This window comes from Festucalex cinctus, chromosome 10 (assembly GCF_051991245.1).
Source record: "Festucalex cinctus isolate MCC-2025b chromosome 10, RoL_Fcin_1.0, whole genome shotgun sequence".
NCBI classification, from domain to species: Eukaryota; Metazoa; Chordata; class Actinopteri; order Syngnathiformes; family Syngnathidae; genus Festucalex; species Festucalex cinctus.
Window position 1 is genome coordinate 22486779 of NC_135420.1, and position 27765 is coordinate 22514543.

At 40.0% G+C, this 27765-nt stretch overlaps 1 protein-coding gene across 3 annotated transcripts in view; it reads left to right on the forward strand.

Annotated features, from left to right (window-relative positions):
• The window catches only part of dab1a (DAB adaptor protein 1a), a 221073-nt gene that overhangs the window by 147734 nt on the left and 45574 nt on the right, over positions 1 to 27765 (forward strand). For all 3 annotated transcript variants that reach the window (XM_077534768.1, XM_077534766.1, XM_077534767.1), the window contains one exon: positions 10133 to 10386. In XM_077534768.1, coding sequence (XP_077390894.1) covers positions 10317 to 10386 — 70 coding nt within the window. In that variant the 5' untranslated portion in view covers positions 10133 to 10316. The remainder of the gene's footprint in view (positions 1 to 10132; positions 10387 to 27765) is intronic.

A 27765-nucleotide genomic window follows, 5' to 3' on the forward strand; every position in this document is an offset into this window, starting at 1 on the left:
CAACCGTAGGCCAAACTGACCTATCATGATGAACAAATCAACCAAACAAAATACTAGGTAATTGTAGTAAAACAACCAACAAATTTAATTAGCCAACATTCCAACCAACCATATTAAAACAAACAAACAACCAAATTACCTGACTGTAGTAAACCTGCCAACCAACCAACCATGATAAAATAACCAACCAAACCGATCAACTGCAGGAGACTAACCAACTGTAGAAAACCAATAACCAACCAAACCAGCCAATTATATTGAACCAACCAACCAACCAACCACATTAACCATCTGTCGTAAACAACCAACCAACCAACCAACCAACTCCAATAAACCAACTGTAGTAAACAATCAACCAACCAATCAACCATAGTAAAACAACTACTGGTAATAAAACCAACCTAGGAACCAAACAATAACTAACCAAATATATTCAACAACTCACAAAGCCAACCAACCAAACTGACGGACGTAAACATCCTAACCATGGTAAAACAACCAACCTATCACCCATATTAAAAAAAATATATATATATATATATATCAACCAACTGTCATGAACTACCAACTAAACAAAGCCGCTGCAGTAAACCAATCAAGCAACTGTAGTAAACAATCAACAAAATGTAATGAAATAACCAACCCGGAGTATCAAAACCAACAAACCATAGTAAAACAACCAACAACTAACTGACTGTAGTTGACCAGCTGTAGTGAACCAACCAACTGTATCGTAAAGAACCAACAAAACTGTAGTGAACCGACCAGCCAACTAAATAATCAACAGCAGTACAAGTGTCGTAAATCAACCAACTTACTGAACTTAACCAACCAACCAACCAAATAATAATAATAATAAAAAAAAAGTGACTATAGTCAAACAAGTAACCCTAGTATGCCAATTCAGCCATCGTAAACAAAGCAAACACATATTGAATTGTCTGAATTTCTTGCTTTCACCTCTGTAGGGATTGTCAGACATCCAAAAACATCGTTGCCGTCCTTACTTGGCAGCCAAACAGTGACACAAATTTGCATCGTTAAGAGCAATGAAGCCATGTCAAGCCTCTCAAGAATTAAGCGCAGCTGTTTGTCAGTCAGCGTCTTCATAGCGTCTCCTGTTCCAAACTCCAATCACGAAACACTGATTTTTGTTTTTTTCCCTGAAGCAGTTTCCCTCCCTGCAGACAAACTGCTTGTTGCTTTTAAAATCGTATCCTCTTCGAAGTGAAGATTGAAGCGAGCCTCTAATGTGGTCTTATCGACACATTTAGGTCAAACTGCTTAAAAGTCTTGAATTGGTCAATAATCCATGCGGCACTGCAATGAGAACAGGAGTTCGGAATCTTCCAAAAGCGATTCTCCCATAAACCAGCCGAACAACCAATTAGCCAAACTACATGCTCATTTTACTCTATTAATTTATATTATTTAATTCCACATTTATTTGGTGATATTTTTTCCCCCTCTCGGCAAATAATAAATGACGTTATATCCAGCTTGTTTCGTCAAAAAAAAATTCTCGTGTCTGCAAACAGAGTTGCAATTTAGTGTTTTTTTTCTTAATAATTATTCAATGATTCAGCGTGAAAATAGCTCTGAGAGAACAGCCAATAAAAAGTAGCTCCTGTCATTGAGACTTTGATAGAGGTCAAGCGGTATATTAATGAGTTTTTTGTTTTTGTTTTTAACAAATGAATGGCTTATCGATCATCAGAGCAGACTGTTGCAAATGTTATTTCACAACTTAACAGCTGAGCAATGAAATGACTTCAAAACAATTGACTCCGTCTGAGTCGAGGTATCAAAACGCGCGGCCGCTTGTTAATAACTGACATCTATTTGGTGTGTTGGCCAAAGTTCAGCCGTGATCTGCGGGCGACTTGACTCGCTGAAGACACACTCGGGTTGACTGTCAACGTCTTGCAACTTTCTCACTGGTAAGCCTTGATTTCTTGATTTAAGCATCGTCTGTCAACAACGTTGTGGTCGTCACTTGTTCCTCCAAACGTTGGCTTTGATTGACGTATATATGTCATTTTCATTTGGTCACGCTTGAATTACGGGATTGGGCAATCTGGACTGGCGTGTCAGGACATGAAGCGAAATGAATATGTTGATTAATTAAATATTCTGAAATATGATATACATTGTCAAGTGACCTGAAGATTTGCCTCACAAAGCAACTTTGGTGATAAATTGTATGAAATTAATCTACTTTATTACATTGGTCTTTGAGTCAGGAAATCTTTAAATAATGTAATATTGCCATTAATATATACTTGCTTTTGAAAAACCAGCCTTCCGTATCCGTACTAAAACAACCATACAACTGTAGCAAACCAACTAAACTAACCAGATGCAGTAAACCAACATAACCAAGCAAACCGACTGTAGTAAACAAATCATTCAAATGACAGTAAAGCAACCAACCAAACTAACCTTTAACTAACTACCCAACTATAATAAACAACCAACCAACTGTAGAAAACCAACCAACCAAACTGTCCAACATGCTTACTGACTCATCCAACTAATCAAATGTAGGAAACACCAACATAACCAAACTAACCAACTACAACCAAACTAATTAACTACATTAAACAAACCAATCAAATGGCAGTAAACCAACCAACCAAACTAACCTACTGTAATTAACCAACTAACCTACTGTAATTAACCAACTAACCAACAATTATAAACAACCAACCATCGAAAACCAACCAACAAAACTCTCCAACTTGCTTACTCAACTTTCCAACTGTCGTAAGAGAACCAAATTAACCAAATGTAGTATAACTGAACAAACCAAATGTAGTAAACCAAATCAACTATAACCAAATTAACCAACTATAGTAAACAAACAACTTAAAGTGCAGTAAAACTAACTAACTAACTAACTAACTAACTAACTAACTAACTAACTAACCAACCGACCAACCAACCCATGGTAAATCAACCAAACTGTCTACCAAATTACCAAATGTAGTAAACAAATCAGCTATAACCAAATTAACCAACTATAGTAAACAAACAACTCAAAGTGCAGTAAAACTAACTAACTAACTAACTAACTAACTAACTAACTAACTAACTAACTAACTAACTAACTAACTAACTAACTGTGGAAAATCAACCAAACTGTCTAACCTGCTTACCTGTCCAACTCTAGTACTTGTAAGACAACCGAACTAACCAATTGCAGTAAACCAACTAATCACGCTAACTTTAGTAGAAAACCAATCAAATGGTGGTAGACCAAACAGCCTGTTACACCAATAATCCAAATTATTTCAAATTGTCATTCAAATGTATTTCTTATACATGCTCATTGTCACATGTACGCACTGCTAGTACAGTAATTAGTATTGGTGTTTTGCGTTAGCAAGTTAGCAGTTGGGTGACAGTTTCTTCGGTTTTTGGGTCCACCAGCAACTCGTGCGACTGCTTCATTGATGCACTCATGTTGAGCAGATCATATCGCTATGGCGACCTGACGGCACATACATTCTTGGCAGGCGTAACCTTTAGCACACACTGGCACCTGGATTAGTCATCTGCAAGGGTGTGGAATTGTACTGATAATAAGCACGGAATGTTACAACAGTGGTACTAGCGGTGAGCTGGTTTTAAACTGGGGAAGGGGACCTTTTCTGTTCCCAGTGTGCCCCATTTTGCACCAGTGTCCCATAATGTCCCCTGTTGTGACCCATTATGTCCCATGATTCTCCATTGTGTCCAATTACGTCCCTTTTTCACATTGTGTGCCTCATATTTTGTCCCGTAATGTCCTATAGTGACCCTTTATGTCCTATAGTGTCCCCTATTTGGACTATTTATGTCTCAAATTGTCTCTTACAATGTCCCTTATGTCTCATGATTGTCCGTTGGGTCCTGTTTTGTTGCACTATTCTGTTCCATTATGCTCCTTAGTATGCCATACTGTCCCATTTTTTTGGCCCAGGAGAATAGATGGATGTTGCTCTGAACTGATCTCACCTGGACTTGTTGTCCTGTCCTATCCTGGTCCGGCCCTAGTCTTCTATTACAATTCCATAGATGTATCTGTTATCTTTGCCGTTGTGTGTCAGGTATTATCAGCAGGAACTGACTGTAAAATTCGCTACTTATTATTGTGGGTCAATGAGATTCAGCACCAAACGTTGTTCTATTTTCACTTCGCTTTGGTGGGAATGTCCCAAACCTTTTAGGTAACCTTGTGAAGATGGAGAAAGGGGAGAAAGCGCGGTGGAGGGGGGGTGCGAGGTGTCTCACTGATGTTGGGTCGTGTCCAAACACATCCCAGCTCCGTTTCTCCCTTTCCGTTGGCCTGGCAGACGTTATTGATTTCTGGGCGCGAGGTTCCTGTTGGCAGGATTCAGGCTGCTGTTACACACACGCGCGCACGCACGCACGGATCCTGACATGGCCAGCCTGTTGGCAGCGTCCCATTTATGGACGTCCAATTTACGACTCGCTCTGGTCTGCCCGCCAGACTCGACCGGCTAAATCCAGATGCTGGGAGGCGTGTTCACATCCCACTCTGACGCTACTTTGAGCTCCGACGTCCGCTCACTCACTTCCAGGTCAAAAGCTACACTACAGTGCGAGTTATTCGGGATGCGTACCTCCGATTCTAAGACCCATGTGACCCTTTTGCAATATATGTGAACCTGGACTCGATCTTGCGTCCTCACTACTGGGAGGTGGACGCGCCAACCAGTCAACCACCGTGCCACCAGATACAATACAATTCACTCACAATTCACTCAATTACATTATTATAACAATTTAGGGCTTCAACTATTTCCATAATTGATTAATATTTCAATTATTGTAGATTAATCAATGAATCTGATTTTTAAAATGTATTTAATTGCCACACATTTATTCAGATTAACAGTGCAAAAAGTGCACTAACATGATTTATTTATTTATTTATTTATTTATTTATTTATTTATTTATTTATTTTCATGATTCGTTTACTGGTTTGGATGACGATGTCCCGAAATTGGCTAAAATATTGATCAATGTGTTCCAAAGTTAAAGCAGATGTTTGTAATAGGGCTATAACAATATCCAAACATCACGATACGATATTATCACTATATGAAGGTCACAATATTGTGGGGGCGTTGGCGATATTTCAAAAAGGTCACAATATTGTAAAAAAAGAGAGCTCAGACTAAAAAAAAAAAAAAAAATATTGTTCTTTTGTACATAACAGCAATGCATATAAACCACCTACAATCTCTAATAACAATATGGAGGCACTTACTTGCTAATGCAAGGACACATTGATCACTTCACAAGCAAATTAGGTTCCCCTTCATCTGACAATTAGCATAGATTTCAAACATAGAAGGCCAAAACATCTCTAATAAAAATTAAATTGCACTAATAAACTAGCCACTAGAGGGGGCTAGAACTGCACAAATGGAAATCAACCTGACTTTTATAACAAATGTGTTCCTTTTAAATATTGTGAACGTGACAACGACGATATTGTGGCAGTTTTAATATCGCCATAATAACGGCGTAATAACGACGTAATAAATGTCTTCTTTTTATTCAACACAAATATAATCAATCTGCTTTATAGAGGACGAAGGACATCTAAGAATGTTTACTGTCGAGTGAATGAAATTCTGCTGATTTGGAAAATTTTGATTTTTAAAAGGTTGATTGTAAATAAAACACATTTTTGATTAATTTGACTATCGATTTTTTTTTGTATCAATTCATCAATGAATCCTTGCATCTCTAATACAACTGACGCCAATTAAATTGCAAACTATATCCCTATAAAGAGCTTGTCAGATTTGACCATTGCATTGTAGATAATTATGACGATGCCTCAATACTGGTCAATACTGGGAATGTCTTCCGTGTTGAACAGCTCAAGGGATTTTCTTAAAGAGGGGGATTTAGATGTCTGTGTTTCCCCCTTCTGGGCACTGGCGCTGAGATGTAGCACTCACCCCCAAGAAGTGCCGTCTTCTTCTTCTTCTTCTTCTGGCCTCCTCCAGAGGAAGGAGCATATGTGCGGAGCCAAGGAGACATCTGCCGAGTGGCTCGGTGGCACATTTCTACCACTTCTTCGCCGCGGACGAGCAGCTGTTGTGTTAGCAATGTGTCGGACTGCTCGCATTGTGGTTGTGTAGGTGGAATTTTAAAAACTCTTTATTTGAATTTTGTAAAAAAAAAAAAAAATTCTCTGGCGTGGGTTTGTCAACCTGTCGACAGTTTTTCGTGAATTAAACCCACTCACGGTTGCTGAAGTCGGAAGGGATATTGAGCTTCCTTTTTGAAATTTAGATCAGGAAAAATTGGGGGGGAAAAAAAGTTTGGTCTTAAAGGGCCAGTCTGCCAGTTTGACTGGAAAAGTCACTTTTTAAATACAGGATTTAAACAAATAAACGACTTCTCAATTTACAGATCAGGGCTTGTCTTGATTTCTGGTGGTGATTTTGTCTTAAACCACCACGCCCCCAGCCTGTAGTTTGCCATTTTGTGTTTGTTTTCTAAACAGTGGGACGTTTCTGTGGAAAGACAGTGTTTACATCGCTCCAGCCAATCACAGGGCGGGAGCTGGTGTGTCGCAAAAGGGGCCGGGCGAATGTGTCGGCTTCGTGACGTCACTCCCGCGGCAATTTGACAGCACGCACGGATTATTATTTGTTTCCACTCACTCATGGAGTGAGTAAGCTATGTGAGTGAGTGAGTGAGTGAGTGAGTGAGTGAAAAAAAAAAATCAATAATAATCCGTGTGTGCTTTCAAATTGCCGCAGGAGTGACGTCACGCAGCCGACAAATTCGCCCGGCCCCGTTTGTGACACACCAGCCCCCGCTCTGCGATTGGCTGGAGGGTTGGTAACACTGTCTTTCCACAGAAACGTCCCGCTCAAAACAAAACAAAATGGCAAAATACAGGCTGGGGGGTGGAGGTTTAGGACAAAATCACCACCAGAAATGAAGACAAGCCCTGATCTGTAAATTGAGAAGTAGTTTGTTTGTTTAAATCCTGTATTTAAAAAGTACCTTTTCCAGAGTCAAACCGGCAGACTGGGCCTTTAAAGGTCTTCTTAGAAGTGATGTTGTTCAGTCTTGGAGTGTCTGAAGTGAACAGCGGGTCAAGTGTGTGTATTTTCTGGTCCGAGTGGAAGATTAACCAAGCTGCGTTTTGTCAAGCCGAGCTCCAGATGCCTCGTGAAAGGCTTCGGCCCGAACGGGGGGAATGAACAAAAATTGGAGGACACAAAGGCAAGAGTGGGAGGAGTGTGGAAGGAAGGTTTTACGCTCCATCCTTTCTCTCCGCATTTTTACTTCCTTTGGCTTCCTCCCCCTTTTTAGTCCTTGTTCATTACCGTCCTCTCTCTTTACTTTTCTTCCCACTCACCTCTCCCTCCATTCCTCCCTCTCTCTCTTTCTGTCTCTGCATCCATCCATTTGCTGGAGCAGCCCTGCAGATAATGCCTGTAATTGGAGTGACTCGCACTTTTCCAGTGTGTTTGGACCAGATAAAGAATATTGTCAGCGTTTCTCCGACACGGCCTCGGCTGGTGGAATTAAATGGACTCTGTTCTGTTCTGTCGGCAGCAAATTAAAAGGCTCTCAATTCATCTGCTCTCGCCACCGGGCTTACAGTGTGTGTGTGTGGGGGGGGGGCTTCTATTCACATAGAAACACCGTGGATGGGGAGGTGGTGGGGGGGGGGGCTTGCTTGTTGGGAGACCCCCTCCCGTCGTCCCCGTTTTCCTCAAGCAAACGCCCGGTGCTTTTCATTTCATTCAAGTCTGCACTCGAGCAAAAGTAGATGGGAGGAGAGGGGGGGTGGGGGGGGGGTGTCATGGTCTTAAATTCTACGGGGGAAAGCCTCTCCTCGGTGATTTATTCACTTGTTTTGGCACCCGGCGACGCTTGAGCGCGTTCGCGTGTATTCGCGGTGCAAATCTGCGAAGGGTGTTTGACTTCTGTTGTCAGCTGTCAGTCGACCACGCGTTGTCGACTGCAAATCGTGGAGACGACGATGCCCTCAGCACGATTGCAATAGTATCGTTGCGGCGGTGTCAAGTTTGTCAAAATGAGTTGAGGAATTTTATTGAGACAAAAGTTGTGCTTTGCCGTCACTAAAAGGCAATTGCGACTTTTTAGGAGTCGTCAATTACCCGCAGATTGTCACTGCTTGAATACCGCACGTTCAGTATTAAAAAAAAAAAAAAAGTACAGTATTTACCCCAAAAAAATAATTAATTCATCTCCTATGTTTTTCATCTCATTCTAAATGTGAAAAAAAATAAATATTTGGGACTACTCACATTGTTATATATAAGGACCAGGCTGGCTTACAAATAGCAAAAATCTCCATAAATAAAATAATTGCCTCAGTCTTTTTTTTTTTTTCAAAAATTATTTTTTTGCTTAAATTATCTTCTCGTGATGCAAATGTTTCATTTATTTCAATTATTTTAAGAAGGTGTCTATAATTGATGCCCATTGAAATGCATTAACAAAAAAAAAATTGTAAACCTCCCAAAAAAATCAGAACTTGTATATATATATATTTTTTTTTTATTAAAGAATTATAACTGTAATTCAACAAAAGATGCCTCTGCCAAATCTAATATTGGGGTCTTCAAAGCATCACATGCCATCCACTTGTTGATTTTTAAATTTTTTATTTTTTTTTTACTTGTTAAAAAATAGTAAATACCTACACTGAAAAAATGAGGAGTGATATTTACTTGAAAAAGTAAAGGATGATGCACTCAGAAATTCTAAGTAAATTCTAAATAAAGTTTAAATAAAATTTCTGATGTGAAAAAACTTTACTAGATTTTTTTCAAGTACAGTACAGTAACTATCAATCCCCATTTTTATGTCTAAACTGTACGTGCACTGTATAGTTTATACAGCAGTCTGCTCACGAGATGGGAGCAGCAAGATGGCCGCCGTGTCTCTTCAGCGGCTTGCACGGTCGTGTATGTGCTATCGGCTATCCAGTCATATGCTGTATTCAGATCAGTGGTTAACCCCCAATTGATGCCCCTTTTGAGATTGTGACTTTGACCCCCCTTTTACCCTGACGTGTGCCGGTCTTGCGTCATCACAACATCCTGTTTCTGCCGGCTTTGTTTCAGTGATAAAGGTCTTTTGATCAGAAGTGTGGAGCATAAATTTGTCAGCAACAACAACAAAAATATGTAACATTATGATGTTCAATGTCAAAAGCTGTGTCCACCAACTTGATACAGACCCAAAACACCCCAAACTGGCTCACAACAACAAAAACATGCGACGTGACGATGACTAAAAACTTCAGCTTTCACCTTCAGCTTGACAATGCAAGACTGCTAACTGAAGCGGCGGCCATGCTGAGACGCATTATTGACAGGAAGTGTCGAGCGGGTCTCTACACTCCACCGTTACCACGGGCAACATACACTCGAGGCCCAGTAGAGCGGCTCATTGTTATGCTTAGCCAGCAGTCAAAACAAGCTCATCCTCAAGCGAGTGCAAAACTTTTGCACTCGCTTTCTGAAAGTGGCTGATGGTTCAAAACATTCCAAGATTAGGTCCAAAATACCAAATTGTCTTTTGTACTAATTAACTCATTCACTCCCAGCCATTTTCACAGAAGCAGTTCCGTTCGCTCCCGGCTGTTTTACTGGATTTTGACTGATTTTGCAAGGCCCACAGAATATTGTGTTCTATTGCTATAAAAACATGGAACCTATCAAAAGAAAGATTAAAGTCTCTTCTTTCATCAGGAAAAAAAGTATGTTTCTATCTGTTTCCATTTTGCAGCAATTAGCATTAGAAGAGAGCTAAGTTTTATCAGTTTTCACAAATCTATTTAAAATTGTAAGTAATTTAGCTTTTTTTCTAATGGCCCTGGTTGATCTCCTTTGCTCTGCTGCCACCTGCTGGCCGTTTGTGTAATAACTACCATTTCTGAAATCGTTCTTTGCAGCTGAGAGGCTGCATCAAAGCCTTCTGTATGCTCTAGCATAATAAAAAAAAAAAAAAAAAAAAAAAAACGACGTATAAATACGTCTTTGGGAGCAAATGAGTTCACAAACTTATAAACAAACTTTTTTTTTTTTTTTTTTTTTTTCCTTCTCGATGCAGCTCGGCGTGGGTGTGCGCCGGACGCCGCGTCAGGGCTAAAGCCCCGCTTCCTTCCCTCCCATGAGCCCGTGCGCCGCCACACCACGCACGCACGCGCACCCGGCGCCCACGCACGCACCCGGCGCCCCCCGCCGCCGCCACCGCCGCCGCGCCAGTCCAGCCCAGCCCGGTCGCAACCTCCAGGATGTCGACGGAGACGGAGCTTCAGCCGGCGGTTCGGCCCGGCAGCCTCAGGCGGGACTCCAGGAGGAAAGGTACACGCAAACGTGACCCGTGCTCAAATTTGTATCGAGTTCTTAAGGAGGCTGCCGATACCAGTCAATCGGGGGTTTTCCTGGCTCAAGTTGAGGCAGAGGTGGTGTCATCCTGACTATGGAATTTTCATTTGAGTTACTTTTTATTTCGTTTTTGAGGTTTTTTTTAATTTTGTTTTTTATTTATTTTTTATTTTTTTGTTTTAATTTTAATTGGTTTTCAGGGTGGTTCTGTTAGTTTTTATTAGTTTTAGTTATTTAATAAATACTTAGTTTTACTTTAGTTTTAGTTAGTTTTAGTATTAGTTTTATTTTATTTTATTTTATTTATTTTTTTAAATGTGCATTACTTGTCTGCAGTGTTTTAAAAAAAAAAAAAAAAAAAAAAAAAAAACACCATGGGAGCGACGTCATCTGAAGGCGCTTTTCTATTGGCTGCTGCTAGATGACATCACTCCTGTGTGACACACTTTCAAATGTCCTCAATATCCAAATGAATCTACGTAAAATTAAATTCAAATTTATCCCCAAAGGCTCACGCATTAAATTACCAAATATTAAAACGGACATTTTTTGCTGTAATTATAGTTAGTTTTAGTTAGCTTTTTGTAAAACGTAAAATGTAGTTTCAGTTAGTTTTTGTTTTTTAAAAAGCATATTTGTTATTTTATTTTATTTTATTAAAAATGTTTTTTGAATTTTAGTTGTAGTTTTTCCTTAGTTTTAGTTAAATAAAAATATCGGTATTGGTGCTAATACAAGTCTTATTTGAAGGTATCGGTAATCGCAGTGTTTTTATTTTATTTTGTTAACAAAATTGTTTTTTGAATTTTAGTTGTAGTTTTTCCTTAGTTTTAGTTAAATAAAAATATCGGTATCGGTGCCAATACAAGTCTTATTTTAAGGTATTGGTAATCGCAGTGTTGACCGATACCATTAGCAGCCGCCCTCCTTCAGCGAGGTGGCCGCCTCTGAATTTTTTACACAGAAAAAACCCTGGTTAGGGACAAAAAAAAAAAAAAAAAGACATCAAGTTGTTTTTTCTGTTGAAATGAAATTTGATGTACGTCAGAAGTACAGGCAGGCCCCAGAGCAGGTGTGTGTGTGACATGTTGGGGGCCAAAGTTGTCCGGGCCAGGAGCCCAGCTGCTCGGAGCCACCTGGCTGATTGCGGGACTGGCATGTAGCACCCCCCCCCCCCCCCAAATAAGCGCCTGACTGATGTAGCACAAAAAAAAAAAAAAAAAAGCTGGACTCGGCTACAGCTGACACACAAGCAAACAGATACACGCACACACACAGGTGGCAGGTGCGTGCGTGCGAGCGGGTGTGCGAGCGGGTGCCCCTTATGTCCTATTTCGAAACACCTTTGTTTCGCCACAGTGGAAATCATGTTCATCATTCTCACTCCTCTCTATATTTGGGGGAGATGAAGACGCATTCTCGCACGTGCACACGTACACATTGAGACACGTGCACACGCACACACTTGGCTGGGATTGAAGCCCAGAAGTGCATATGAGAGGTAAGATTAATGGTTTGCCTTCAGCATTGAGACTTGGGGGCGCTTTAACATCTCCTGTTTGCCTTTTCACTTCCTCACATACACGCACGCACGCACATATGCACAGCACCTTCAACCTTGTGTCAGTGGGTGCTGCATCACCTTTATTGATCCCTGAAGGAAATCAATGTGGGGAGGCAATAAATGATCATATAAAAATGTAATGATAAATATGTCAGAGGAAAATGCTTGTGTAATGTGTGGAGATACAATAGTTACATTAAAAGATTAGAACAAAAAATGAAAAATCGAAATTGTAGAAACATAAAAATAGGTGGCTTTATTAAACTAACAAAATGGGAAAAAATAACAACAGAAATAAGTCTAAAAAATGAATCTAGAAAGCAATAATACATAGAAAAATTTTATTTAAAATAGAAAAATATATTTTTTTTAAATAATAAAAAAATATTTAAAATAAAAAAAAAGGAACTTTTGTCATAAATATGCTCAATCTTAGAACAATTTAAAAAAAGGTAAAATTAAATCTTAGTTTTGAAATAAATGATCTAAAAGTAAGATAAAAGTGAAAAAAGTAGTAATGTGTAGCGGCATCGACCAGGTACCAGCTTTTTTTTTTTTAAGGTATCATTGATGATGGCCGATACCATATTGACCTAGAAGTCAGAATTTAGGAGAATAGAAAATCAATATTTATTTCGTGCAATTTGGAAAATGCTATATTGGTATATATAGGTCTTTCTTTTCAATTTTTTTTGTTATTGTGGGTCTTTCTGGGGGGAGTTATTTATTAAAATTTCTAATGGTGTCGGTACTTGGTGACTACTCAAGAGTTGAATACTCGTAGTGGTATCTGTTTGGGAAAAAAAAAAAGTGTTATTGAACATCCCCAGAAAAAGTTTAAATAAATAAATAAATAAAAAGAATTAAAGTATCTTAAAAATAGAACAAAAAAAGAAAAAAAGTATAAAAATAAAAACAAATTAAACAAAATCGATAATAGGAAGAAACAATGTAATACATATTTTCATATTTTTCATATTTTTTTGATAAATAACTACAAAATAACTAGGTCGCTTCAAAATTAATTATGTGCACCATTAGATACAAATATAAAAAAAATAAAAAATGACACCAAATTAAAGTACTAATTAAAAATTTGTATTATACTATACATCAAAATGGAAACATTAAAATGATGAGTAATAATTTATCAAAAGTGAAAATAAAAACAGAAAAAATATATATAAAATGTTGATGTTGCAAATTATGTGATTGGTGAATATTATAATTTTATGTCCAAAAGGAAAAAAAATAAGTGGAAAAACTTGAAAATTTGAAATAAAAATATTTTTAAAAAAACAAACAAAAAAAAACTCAGAAACTTTGACAAAATCCAAGCAAAAGTAGAAACAATTTAAATCCCAAAAATCAGAAGAAAAAATTTCTTCATTCGCCAGGATGCAACAATGTGGCTCTTTTCTGTTCTTTTCTTTTGATTTCTGTTTTTTTTTTTTTTTTTTTTTTTTTGCCTGTTTATATGTTCAATAAAATAAAAAAAAAATAATGTTAGCACGTATTATAACCCACGTGAAAAAGACACATTCATGTCGACACACTTCAGACTCACAGCAGGAACTCATCACTCCTCTCATCTGGGTCATTCCTCCTCACACACACGCACACGCACTAAAACACTTGTACATGTACACGCACGCACACACAAATGGCGCAGTGTGATGAAAGTCCAATGCAACTGCCACACAATCGAAAACAGTAGAAGAGCAGTTTGCTAACGTTCCTGTTGTTGTGCGTCTGACGTCATCTGCGCCCGCACGCGCGTCACGCGCGCATCTGGATATTTATTGCCCCCCCCGTCATCTCGTGAAATGAAAATGGCCCCATCATTATTGAAGAGCGTCCCCGAGCAGGCTCGTCCGACGTCGTCGTCCTCCTGACTGCTAAATGACCTTGCGGGAGGATTCGCGACGGGCAAAAAGAGACTAATGTGAGGCAGAGCTGTTTAATCTGCCGCCTTTTGTCTCACAGCTCCGCTTTGAATGAGAACGAGCCAGCGTTGCATCCATCGCACGCTGTGTCACTTCCTTTGTGACTTGTTTTTTTTTTTTAGCTTTCTATGGCTCCTCTCTTCCTTTTTTTTTATTCAATTACCATGACAAAGGGAGAGATAACCCCTGGCCTTTGTCGTTTTGAAGGAGCGTGGCTTTTTTTTTTTTCCCCGCTTGGCACAACGGCCAACGGGTTGCTCCTATTATTAGCGGTCAAGCGCTTCTCAGAGTGCAAAAGTCCCACTTAATCCTCGCTAAATCCACAGAGATTGGGTCCATCTCGCACTCAAAATTGCTTCTGAATGCCCAATGAGGCAACACTCCATTGCCAAACACTTTTTCTTCAAAACTTTTTGAAAAGCAATGACCGTTGTCTGGGTAGCACGGTGGTTAGCATGTCTGCCTCGCAGTTTTGAGGGTTCTGGGTTTGAATCTGGGCTCTGGCCTTCTTGTGTGGAGTTCACATGTTTTCTTTGTGCTTCATATCCTGGTCAAATTTCTCTTAACTCATTCACTCCCAGCCATTTTCACAGAAGCAGTTCCGTTCGCTCCCGGCTGTTTTACTGGATTTTGACTGATTTTGCAAGGCCCACAGAATATTGTGTTCGATTGCTATAAAGGCATGGAACCTATCAAAAGAAAGATTAAAGTCTCTTCTTTCATCAGGGAAAAAAAGTATGTTTCTATCTGCTTCTGTTTTGCAGCAATTAGCATTAGAAGAGAGCTAAGTTTCATCAGTTTTCACAAATCTATTTAAAATTGTGAGTAATTGAGTTTTTTTTCTACATGGCCCTGGTTGATCTCCTTTGCTCTGCTGCCACCTGCTGGCCGTTTATGTAATAACTACCATTTCTGCAACCGTTCTTTGCCGTTGAGAGGCTGCATCAAAGCCTTCTGTATGCTCTAGCATAAAAAAAAAACAAAAAAACGTATAAATACGTCTTTGGGACACTTAGAACATTAAAAAAACGTATTTATACGTTATTGGGAGCAAATGAGTTAAAGTGATTTTGTGTTTGTTGGATGTGTCCCAAAAGGATTCCTGCATTCCCAAAACATACATTATATGTTGGGTTTATTGAAGACTAAATGGCCAACTTCCTTTTCAGTTTCAGTCATGTTTCCATGACACTTTTTGGTGTGTCCAGTTATGATAGATGTTTCCACCCATTTTTGTTTTTGTCGATCAGTGAAACAGTTGCTGAGGTCTAATTTTTTTCAAACTATCAATGGGGTGTAACAGAGTAAAGAATTGGCTGATTTAAACCAAAATGGCCGACTTTCTGGACATGAGACCTTGAGACTTTTTCCGACGTCCAATTCCAATAAACAATTTTTCTGTCAATTGGTGAAGCCTGTGTTTCGGGGCCAATTGTTTTTCTCACTTTCACAGTGGGCGTTATGAAGGGAGAAAGGGCTGCTTCAATCCAAAATGGCCGAATTTCTCTCCCTGACCCCTGAGATTTTTTCTTGTGTGTCCAGTTCTGATTTGGCAAACTTCATGTCCATCAGTGAAACAGGTGTTGTGGGCTAATATTTCAAAATTAACCGTCTGACTTTGGGGAGTTACTCTCTAAACTGTCCATTTGTGTGACTATGGTCATAATTCACGCAGTGTCCAAACAAAACACACGCACAACCCCATCTGCCTTTTTTTTTATGGTGCAAATAGAATAACGACTGACAGCACACATAAAAAAAAGAAAACAATAGTGTGTTCTATGCGTGTGTGTTTGCTTGTCTCTGGTGTGTGATTAGCCAACACATTATCTTCTCTGGTGTGGATATTATGCACATGTGCAGTCTATCCGGAGCGATCGCTGCAGCCCATTCAGCCTAATATTTGTCCCCGGGGAATTCTGTGTGTGTGCACGCACGCATGCGTCTGAATGTGCGTTCTCCACGAGAGCTAATCAGATCTGTTCCCGCCAATCAAACCCGAGATGGAATTGAATTGGCTCGGTGCTGTTGTGGTTGTCATTGTGGGCCAGAAGTGGATACGAGAGGGCAAAAAAATAAAAATCCAACAAAATCTTCTAATGGGACGTCTTCTTTTATTGACATCTTTGTCCTTTTTGCTGCAGTCTCCTTCATCTGCCTATTTCCCGAAAATAATAAATGTAATTTCATATTGTTGCTAGCTAAATAAGCCCTTCGATTGGCTGGCAACCAGTTCAAGGGTGTACCCCGCCCACTGCCCGAAGCCAGCTGGGATAGGCTCCAGCACCCCCCGCGGCCCTTGTGAGGACAAAGCGGTTAAGAAAATGGATGGATGGATGCTGGCTAAATAAAAATAACAAACAGGAAAATTACTCTTAAAGTACTTATACCCATGAACTCCTTCACAATCTACACCTCTGGGCTTCTGTTAATGTGTGGTGGTGATTTTTTTAGGCCTCACTTGCCCACTCTCTGTAATAAGCAGCCCATATGACACACTCATGGTCAAAAACATCACGTGCAAAAAGATATAGAACTAAAAGCTTTTTATTTAACCAGCATTGTGTGTGTGTGTGCGTGCGTGCCGTGCGTGCGTGTGTGTGTGTTATGTCGTGTGTATAATAGTTTGTGCACGTCGCCATCGTCTCAGTGTGTTCGGCTCCTCCGCCGCATTACTAACTACGGTCGCCATAGCAACAGTTGGCTCCCTGCTCATAATTTGCACAAAAGGAGAAAACATCCTGGTCTCTCTCACGCACACACATACGTTATATACACACAAACACACACTCAATAGAGGACAACACGTTCGCCCTGCTGAGTACTGAAAAGGACGTTTGTTATTTGTGTGATATTGACAGGCCTGACAACAGAGCAGGCCAATAACAGTCGAGAACGCCGATATTTTAGGACAGTATGTTTTTTTCTATCTTCTTTTCTAAACGTTGTGTCCTCATTGGGAATGTTTTGAACAGGGAAAGTAGCAACTAATGCCATGTCCGCAGACTCCACACCAACTTTGGTTTTCGTAATCCATGCGAGGGAGCTTCATTCGACACAAACGTGTCCAAGCTACCTGATGTCCGCCTTTTGTCCGTAGGAAGCCTTAACAGAATGTGAGACTTGTAAAGGGCATGTTGGGCCAGAAAAGACAATACTGGTGTTTGTGGGAAACCACAAAACTTAAATATAAGGAAAAAAAATAGACAAAATCCTATTGGGACTACATTTCAGGCAAATGGTGCTGCTGTGACCACAATGTAAATATAGTAGCAATTACTGTATATCCAGAAGCAGTTACAGTCAAATCCACCTGGAAGCTACCATTTAACTCTATTTTATTCACATCACTTTTTAACGTGTTTCTCCTTCATTTCATGACTAATTCTCACCATTACAGTTTCAACATATTCCAAAAAATCATGTCATGCCTGCTATTATTTTTTTTTCATTTCACAAATTGCAGTTTTTCCACAATTCCACATTTTTCATCCAAAAATTCCCCATTCATTCCCAATGACACATAAAGCAAAACAGATTAACATCATTCCCATGCAAAATTCAAAATGTTCACTTCATTTATTTCTTCTTTGGAACGATTTTTAACCAGAAATTCCGGAAAACACAACAACAACAGTATAATTCCACATCATTCCATATCATGCCATATTTTTCATGATCATTTTGGGCATTTTTCACCAATATCATTCCTTATCATTCTATATATATTATTTCATATTATGCCACATTTTCACCATCCTATTGCACATTTTACATCAATATAATTCCTCCTCATTCCATCTCATTCTACATCGGTCCATATGACATTTTTTCATCATCATAGTGCACATTTTTCACCAATATCATTCCACATATTTTAATATCATTTCATATGAACCCCCCACAACCCTTGTGAGGAATAAGTGGTCAAGAAAATGGATGGATGGATGGATGGACGGTTGGATGGACGGATGGTCGGATGGACGGATGGATGGACGGACGGTTGGATGGACGGACGGTTGGATGGACGGACGGTTGGATGGACGGACGGATGGATGGACGGATGGATGGATGGATGGATGGATGGATGGACGGACGGACGGTTGGATGGACGGACGGTTGGATGGATGGACGGACGGACGGACGGACGGACGGACGGATGGATGGATGGATGGATGGATGGATGGATCATTCCACATTATTTCATTCCATTCCACATGGGCTGGCGACTAGTCCATGTTGTACCCCGACTCTCGGCCGTTGTAAAAAAAATAATAATAATAATAAGCTAGGCTCCAGCTCACTTTCCACCTTAATGAAGATAAACAATCAGTTCTTTGAGTATGAATGGAGAGTTTTCATTGTAGTTTGAATATATGCGATTGAATGAGCCTTTCCGTTGTGGAGGTGATGAAACTGTGCTCGTCCCCCCGCTGAGGTTGACACACACTAGCAGGTGGGGTCCTCTTGTGATGTTCCTCGGTACCGCTTTGCGCTTTAACTCTATTCCAGCATCCCGACCGAGCCATGCAAGGGAGCGGCTTCATTAGGAATAGTTTACAAAAAAAATAATTAAAGGAGCGGGAGCGTGACTTCAATTGACGAGAGGAGACACTTTGTTGTTGGCATGAAAAGACGGCTGCTGGGTTTTGAGGGGATACTTGATGCTCTTACAGAAAGCACACGCGCATGAACACGCACATAAGAATGCCTCTTGTAATGATTGTCATGGTGCACGAGTGGCCCGCGGTGCAGGCCCGTAGGGGGAGCGGATTCAGTGTTGCATGACAGGATGAGGACATCTTTTTTTTCTTCTTCTTTTTTTTTTTTGTTTTTTTTTTTTTTTTGTTTGAATCCCGCTGTGACACCTTGACAGAAGGCGGACGGCACACAGGCGCACTCACAAACGTCACAATCATAAATGCACACAAAAAAAACCAAGACATTTCCGCATTGTACTTTGACGAAATAAGAAGACAAACTATTGATGTTGCGTTTCATTGAAAAGAAGACAAACTCTTGAGCTCCCGATTTCCTAAAAACAAAAAATTGTTTCACTTTCCTAAAAAGAAGACAATTGATTTTGCACTTTCCTGTTTATATTAAAAAAAAATTAAAAAGTTATTTATGGCACATTTTCCTAAAAACAAGGCACACTTTATATGTTGTACATTCTAAAACCAAAAGGCACTTTTGAGGGTTGTTTCCTAAAAAGAAGACAAACCGTTAATGTTGTGCCTAAAACAAAAACAACCTATTGAGGTTTTGAAAAAAGGGGGTCATTGATTGATGTTGTTCGTTTTCTAATAAGAAACGTAATATATTTTGTACTTTCCTAAAAAGAAGACAAACTGTTAATGTTTTACTTTGGTCAAAAGAAAACACTTTTGATGTCGTTCCTTCCTCAAACAAAAATGAACTGTTTCGGTTTTGTTTTGTATTCTGAATAAAATACAAACTCCTTGATGTTGTACTTTCCTAAAAAAAAAAAAAAAGAAGACAAACTATTGATGTTGCGTTTCATTGAAAAGAAGACAAACTCTTGAGCTCCCAAGTTCCTACAAAAAAAAAGATTGTTTCACTTTCCTGAAAAGAAGAGAATTGATTTTGCACTTTCCTGTTTATATATATATATATATATATATATATATATATATATATATATATATATATATATATATATATATAAAAGTTATTTATGGCACATTTTCCTAAAAACAAGGCACCCTTTTTGTGTTGTACTTTGTACAACCAAAAGGCACTTTTGAGGTTTGTTTCCTAAAAAGAAGACAAACTGTTGATGTTGTGCTTTCCTAAAACATAAACAACCTATTGAGGTTTTGAAAAAAGGGGCTCATTGATTGATGTTGTTCGTTTTCTAATAAGAAACTTAATATATTTTGTACTTTCCTAAAAAGAAGACAAACTGTGAATGTTTTACTTTGGTCAAAAGAAAACACTTTTGATGTCGTACCTTCCTCAAACAAAAATGAACTGTTTCGGTTTTGTTTTGTATTCTGAATAAAATACAAACTACTTGATGTTGTAGCTCCTTAAAACAATGAATTGATGTTTTACTTTCCTAAAAAAAAGAAGACAAACTGCTGCTCTCAATCGGATCCAGACTGCACTTTGGCAATAATTGACATGGAACAGTGTTTAACAACTTAAGATGCTTATAGTGCTCAAATCCTATTTGATATAAGGCCCAAAGCTGTAATGTCAAACCAAGTTTAATCCTGATCAGATCCAGATTGCGCAGTTTCACATGGAAAATCTCCATTCAGATGCTCGTATTTTCTGCCAGATCTCATCAGATCAGCTTGATGTTTGTGTTGATGTCGGTAAACATTACAACACGCTGCAGCATGTGTGCGTCAGATTCAACTCATTACCCGCCCCAAAAAATACTCCGACAAACCACAACCATCTGCGTGCTTTCATTAGTGCTAATCAAAAAGCTGATGTACACGCAGCGGATTCTGTTTCATGTTGTAGCCTCGCGCAGACTGCACAAGCGCGCCTTGTTGTGGTTTAAACACCGCAAGAAGTACGACGCGCTCAAAGCGGCAGCGAGACGAGCCGTCTGCCTCTTTGACTCCGCGAGTTGCTCGAGGTGTTTCCTCAAATCCGACGTCGAGAAACAACAATTAGCACCCTCTAAAAATAACCCTGCGCTGTGGCTTCATAACCACGGCAGTGCGGCGAGCCTATCAAAGGCGGAGCCTCTCTTCAAGTCTGTGACAAGTGATAAACGGTGACAAAACGACATCTAAGTATCTTTAATCGACATGAGAAGGAGGAACTGTTGCGCAAATGTGTTCACAGCTTTCTTTCAAACTCGATTTTACATCACTGACTGACTTTTGAATCCTTCACTTAGTGGAAAAAAAAGAACTGATTTATGATGTGACTTTTGAGTGTCATTCCATATGTTAGCTTACTGGAAAATATATTACGTCGCCAAATGTATCAGATGTGATATTTGAGGCCTCTATGTTCCAAGACAGGTGCGAAGAAGGAATGAGACAAATGAATTTTTAATATAGATACATATATACTAACCACAATTTTTCCATTTTGGTGCACCAAATAAAGACTTTTGTCCTCTAGTTTCACCCGCCCACACACTTTTAAACTTACTAAAACAAATTCAACCTTAATTTAGAAAGAAAACACTTTTTCAACACATATTTGAACAGAAAACAAACAAAGCATGAAAATCCGTCCGCAAATGCAAATATTAACTCATTTGCTCGCAATAACGTATGACTGTTTTTTTTAATGTTCTAAGTGTCCCAAAGACGTATTTATACGTTTTCTTTCTTTTTTTTAATTTGGTTTTTTTATGCTAGAGCATACGGAAGGCTTTGATGCAGCCTCTCAACTGCAACGAACGGTTGCAGAAATGGTAGTTATTACACAAACGGCCAGCAGGTGGCAGCAGAACAAAGGAGATCAACCAGGGCCATCTAGAAAAAAAGCTCAATTACTTACAATTTTAAATAGATTTGTGAAAACTGATGAAACTTAGCTCTCTTCTAATGCTAATTGCTGCAAAACGGAAACAGATAGAAATATACTTTTTTTTTCTCCTGATGAAAGAAGAGACTTTAGTCTTTCTTTTGATAGGTTCCATGATTTTATAGATTTAGAATACAATATTCTGTGGGCCTTGCAAAATCAGTCAAAATCCAGTAAAACAGCCGGGAGCGAACGGGACTGCTTCTGTGAAAATGGCTGGGAGTGAATGAGTTAAATGGCGTAATTGATACTATAACCAATGCTAGTTTTGTTAACCCATCTTTTTCATTGTTTTAGCATTAAGCTAGCTGACTTCTCTCAGACAAAATGAATGTGTTCACAACGTTGTTTTATGTTTAGTTTGAAAGTGAACTTCAAGTAGGAGTGATAGTTTGAAGCAATCGCTAATTTTGAAAGAAATCTTTACTATCTGCCAAACTACTGCTTTTTTTTTCTATTGTTAGCATTTTCAAGCCACAACATTGGCTAAGCATCGGCTATTATCTGAAATAAACAACACCTTAGTTCAATAAAGTCAAGTCCAAGTCTCTGTAAGTCAAAGTCTACTGCTGTATATTGAGGAGAAAAACAACACATGAGCACGGATGATGAATCGTGATCAAGCTTTCCTGAAATTCTTATTCAGGGCAGGCCACAAAGGATAGTAGCAATGGCACATCTGAAGGAGCCTTTCAGGCCAGACTTTGAGTCATGTTTTGACATCATCAAACGCCCTCAAATGGAACTTCCAAAGGACATGGCTCCTGAACTGGGAGCATAGCTGTTGCTTCATTTAGCAAATGGACACAGGAGAGTAAAAAAACTTCCACTCCGAAGATGCCATCATAGTGCCGCAACACGCAACAAGAAAATGACCCCCAGTCTCCTCTCAGGAGGCGACTGTCTCCACAATTTAAAAGTTCTATCTATCTGCTCCTTCAAAAGTGACCTTGGCATCAGATGCGGCTGATCCGCAGCCGCAAACCGGGGAGCCGTTGCCTCGGGGCACATTTGTGTGCGCACGCAACACCCTCACGCGCAGACAGGCTCGCGTCTGGACTCGTGTGGGCCAGGTCAGTGCAGCAGGTGGCAAAGTTTGGTAGACAACGGAGATAATGACAATGAGAGCAAATATAAGACGAATGCCTTAAAAGTTGTAACTTTTGCAAGCTTTGAACTTGCTTGGACTTTGGCTTTGAAGATCATCTGAAATCAGTGCAGGTCTCGGTTGAAAATTATAATCGGCCGAGACGAGACGGGAAAAACAAACATACGCACATGAACAGGCATTTATCATCTGCCTCACGCAACTGGCGCTCGCCCCCAACACCGCAAACAACTTGATATGTCTCACAGCAAAGTGATAATGCAATATCAGAGAGAAACGAACACGGTCGACTTTTTGATCCTCACAGTAAAACAAAAGATTATCTGAAGTTAGAATTGACACAGAAGTCATTGTACAAGTGCAAAGGTATCAAGCTGATCTTTGATCCGAATGATTGATGTTAACTTGCCTATTGATTGCCCCCCCCCCCTCCCCCCCCAAAAAAACACAAATAAACACGTTCTTTTGAACTCGATTTGTACTCCCTCAAAGTCTGACGATCGATTGGAAGTTGTAACTTTGACAATGGCGACCTAAGGCAGCCCGGATCAATGTTGAAAATCAGAAGGGTTCCTTTCTCTGATATGGAAAAATCATTCTGATAAAAGTTTGCCCGAAAATTGTGTTAGAGAGTTGACAGTTGAGGAATATCAAGTTATAAATCCTGACGGCTGATCTTTTGATGATCAGTTCTGTATCGACCGTGAGTACAAAATACTAAAGATGTTATGCTATGGTTTTGATTATTAATTTGCCAATGAATTGATGGATGGATGAAGTAAATGTTTGATATTTGATGTATTAAGCATGAGACAGTAACCATAAATCTGGCTTGAAACCTTATTGGAAACCCTACTTCTTGATGGATGGATGAAAACAGATGGATGGATGAAAACGGATGGATGGATGGATGGATGGTTGGATGGATGGATGGATGGATGGATGGTAGACGGATGGATGGATGGATGGTAGACGGATAGATAGATGATGGATGGATGGATGGATGGATGAAAACAGATGGATGGATGAAAACGGATGGATGGATGGATGGTTGGATGGATGGATGGTAGATGGATAGATAGATGATGGATGGATGGATGGATGGATGAAAACAGATGGATGGATGAAAACGGATGGAGGGATGGATGGATGGATGGATGAAAACAGAGATGGATGAATAGATGGATGGATGGATAGCCGGATGGATGGATGAAAACAGAGACGGATGGATGGATGGATGGATGGATGGATGGATGAAAACGGATGGATGGATGGATGGATGAAAACAGATGGATGGATGGATGGATGGATGAAAACGGATGGATGGATGGATGGATGGATGAAAACAGATGGATGGATGGATGGATGGATGGATGAAAACGGATGGATGGATGGATGGATGGATGGCTAGATCAATACACAGATGCATAGATACATAGATAGGTGGATAGATGGATAGAAATCATTCAATGAAAAGTTCAATATTCATGATCCTAAATAACTGTATTGGATTTCTGCTTTGAAGCAATAGAAAACTGAAATGATTCCATTTCTGATGACCTGTTATGTCTTCTATATTATAAAAAAAAATCCGTCTGCTTTCGACGAGCTCACCTAAACGCTTTAACGGCACAAACTCGTAGTTGAAAGCATCTTCATAAACTCAACAGCCGTCACGCGGCGGCGCTATAAAGAAAAAACGCCGGCGTCAGCAAACGCGCCAGGCAATTTGTTTCCCCGATGAGTCGCACTTTATCATCGCATTTTACACTCGCCGTCGTGCGATTTGCATACGCGTCTCGTCAGTCAAGTGCCAGCTTTTATGCGCTAAATCAATCTTTGCCGGGCTGGAACCGACTTTTCCTTTGTGGGGCTTGGAGCGAGCGCTTTGTCTTCCGGCGAGGTGAGCTAACGCGCAGACGTCGCAAACGTCGAGTGTTGCTCCGGAATCGTCCCAGCTGCGGTTGCATCGGGAGATCGCGAAAACAACCGCACCAGCTGCCAGAAAAAAACACATGACAAAATAACAAGTGCGCACATTTCTAGAGACCGGATCACGGCTAATCCCAGGAAGCTCGATGACGCTCACCGATTGTTAGCCGGTAGCCGGCGACGATCGAGCCTCTGCTCCCTAATGTCTAATAAATGTAACGAGCGAGACCATTAAGCATTATTGAGCTTACACTTTGCTTCCGTTTACGAGACGGGTGATCGTTTTTTTTGCACCGCTGAAGTTAACAAGAATACCTGACCACGTTCCCACGCCGCCCATTTACAGCATCTCAGAAACTGGACCCGTAACCGACACTTGTCGTGGACTGTAACTGACTTGACAGCATCGACAATTTTATTTTATTTTTTTTTTGGACAAAGCAAGGCAACTTTATTTACATAGCACTTTTCAGCTTTGTGAATTTACTAAAAGACCGTACATGAAAGTCAGAATAGTTTGTAATCTGCATTTACAAACTGATTGTAAAGGCGACTCTGCTTCTCTCTTGGCTTCTCAGTACAGCAGTAATGTTAGTCGTTCTTAGCAGAGGATAAAGAATATATGCCTGTGAGTATTGTTGTATTACATATCTATCCAGATTAATTCATAAATGAAGTAGGATAATTTCCTGCGACACTGTCTTATACAACTTTTTCAGACCGATACCAGTACAAGTACTCAACTCAACTGATACTGATAAAAGTACCGATACCACTCGTACTTTTGATACAAAAAAATCCACACAGAAACATTACAATGATGGATCATTTTAAAGAAATCTCATTATAGCATGTTGTTATGTTGTTTCTAATTTCTCGTCTGATCGTAAAATGGGCACTGGCATATCAGCTGTTGTCGCGAGTACCGATACCTTGAAATAAGGTCGGCCCGATACTGATACCTGGTATTGGTACTTGCCCATTGCCATTTAAGATATTGCTTTATAATTCGGTGGAATTGTGCACAACAATGCAGCTCTGCTTACCTATTGGCTTTGACCCGATTTGAAGGTCTTGCTATGTAAGAATGACATAAACATTGTATGCGGTTCTGACAAGTGGACTCCAGGTCTCCGTAAGCAAAGAATTGATGGCCGAACCTTGCCGAGAAGGTCAAAGGTGAGCCCGTCGCGGAGGGCAAGGTGCGACCCTGTTGCATGATGGGAAAGACGCAATTCCGTGTGTGACAACGTTGATGGAGAAGCCTCCTGGTTGAGAGTGATGCATTGAGCGGACAGGAGGTTACAGTTGCCGGGGGCGACGCCTGGGGCTGTCCTGGAGGGCCCGACTGTACTCTACCTGCCATCGATCACAAGCGTGCGTGTGCGTGCGCGCCAGTGAGTGTGTCAAAGGGGCTTGTGTCTGTCATAACGCTCTAATCCTGAGTGACATTTATCCAGGGAGGCCTTGCTCATTCAACCATCCATCACCAGCCATCCTCTTCTTCATCTGCGTGTCCTTGTGTGTGCGTATGTGTTGTCGCCCCACCGTCGAGTAGCAGCCATGACTGGCACGTTTGCAGATTCCCTCAGTGTTCACTTTATGCGTGACTGTGTGTTTCTATGAGGGGAAAGAACGGATCTGCAGACACAAATAAGAGTTTTAACACTCTATTCGCATAGCATCAAAAGGCGTGGAACTAACTTGACTTGACCAGAAACAACGAGAAGGCAATGAGGAAGAGAGAAGCAGGTGGCCAGCTGGACAGAAAAATAATCCGACAGAAAACACATTTCTCAGACAGCTCATATAGACAGTGAATCGATCTCATTGGTTGTGGCTGGTAACAGGACAGACATGGATTTATCTGATTGGCTGTTGACCAGATAAAGGGATTAAAGATTATTGGCATCACATAGCTCATGACATCACATAGCTTAAGACCAGTTGAAACTAGATGATGGTTACATCAGTTCAAAACAGACACTTGACCTCACGGTCATGACCCAAACTTAACCCTGGCATGGCCCAGTCATGACAGGAACTTTTTTACTCGGTAGGTTTATTTAACTCATTCACTTCCGGCCATTTTCACTGAAGCATTTCCCTTCGGTCCCGGTTGTTTTACTGTATTTTGACTAATTTGATTGAAGGCCCACAGAATATTGTTCTATTACTATAAAAAAAAATATGGAACCTACCAAAAGAAATATTAGTCTCTTCTTTCATCAGGACAAAAAAAGTATATTTCTATCTGTTTCCATTTTGCAGCAGTTAGCATGATAATATAGCTATAGTTTCAACATTATTCACAAATCTGTTTAAAACTGTCGGGAAAACAGCCTATTGCAACATCTCTTATACTCTGCTGCCACCTGCTGGGCCTGGCCAACTATCATTGCTTCAACTGTTCTCTTCAGAGGCTGCATCAAAGCCGTCTGTATGCTCTAGCATAAAACAAACCCCCAAAAAAAACCGTATAAATACGTCTTTGGGAGCATGGTAATATTTAAAATAGAACGTATATATACGTGTTTGGGAGCAAATGAGTTAATTTGGTTAATAATAGTAGATTAAACATGTTTCCGGCTTGTGACACACATACAGACACAAACATACACTCGACTCCGAACTTGGCTAAATATAGTAACAGTGATGGATAATGGATTGAGATGGAAGCCACAGGTCAGCTTTTGCCGATACCGGCTAAGAATGGCTGGTTCTAGTGTGTCACGATAACTATGGACGTTTTTTGGTACATTTGTCATGTTTAGACGAATCGCTCACAGAAAACGATGCTCCCTCTGTGTCTTTCTATGGATTGTTTGCCCCAAGAGGGTTAGCGGTCGCTAAGCATTCTGGGTAAAGTGACGTCAGCTGGAATGACCTATAGGAAGCCGGCTGAGCCGTTTACCATGCCTTACCATGCCTTACCATGCCTTACCATAACTCAAAGTTCGACAAAAAAAGAATCAAAAAAACAAATGTGGCTTAATTTTAACTCATTTGCTCCCAATAACGTGTAAATGTTTTTTTTAATGTTCTAAGTGTCCCAAAGACGTATTTATATGTTTTTTGTTTGTTTTTTGTTTTTAATGCTAGAGCATACAGAAGGCTTTGATGCAGCCTCTCAACTGCAAAGAACAGTTGCAGAAATGGTAGTTATTACACAAACGGCCAGCAGGTGGCAGCAGAGCAAAGGAGATCAACTAGGGCCATGTAGAAAAAAAGCTCAATTACTTACAATTTTGAATAGATTTGTGAAAACTGATAAAACTTAG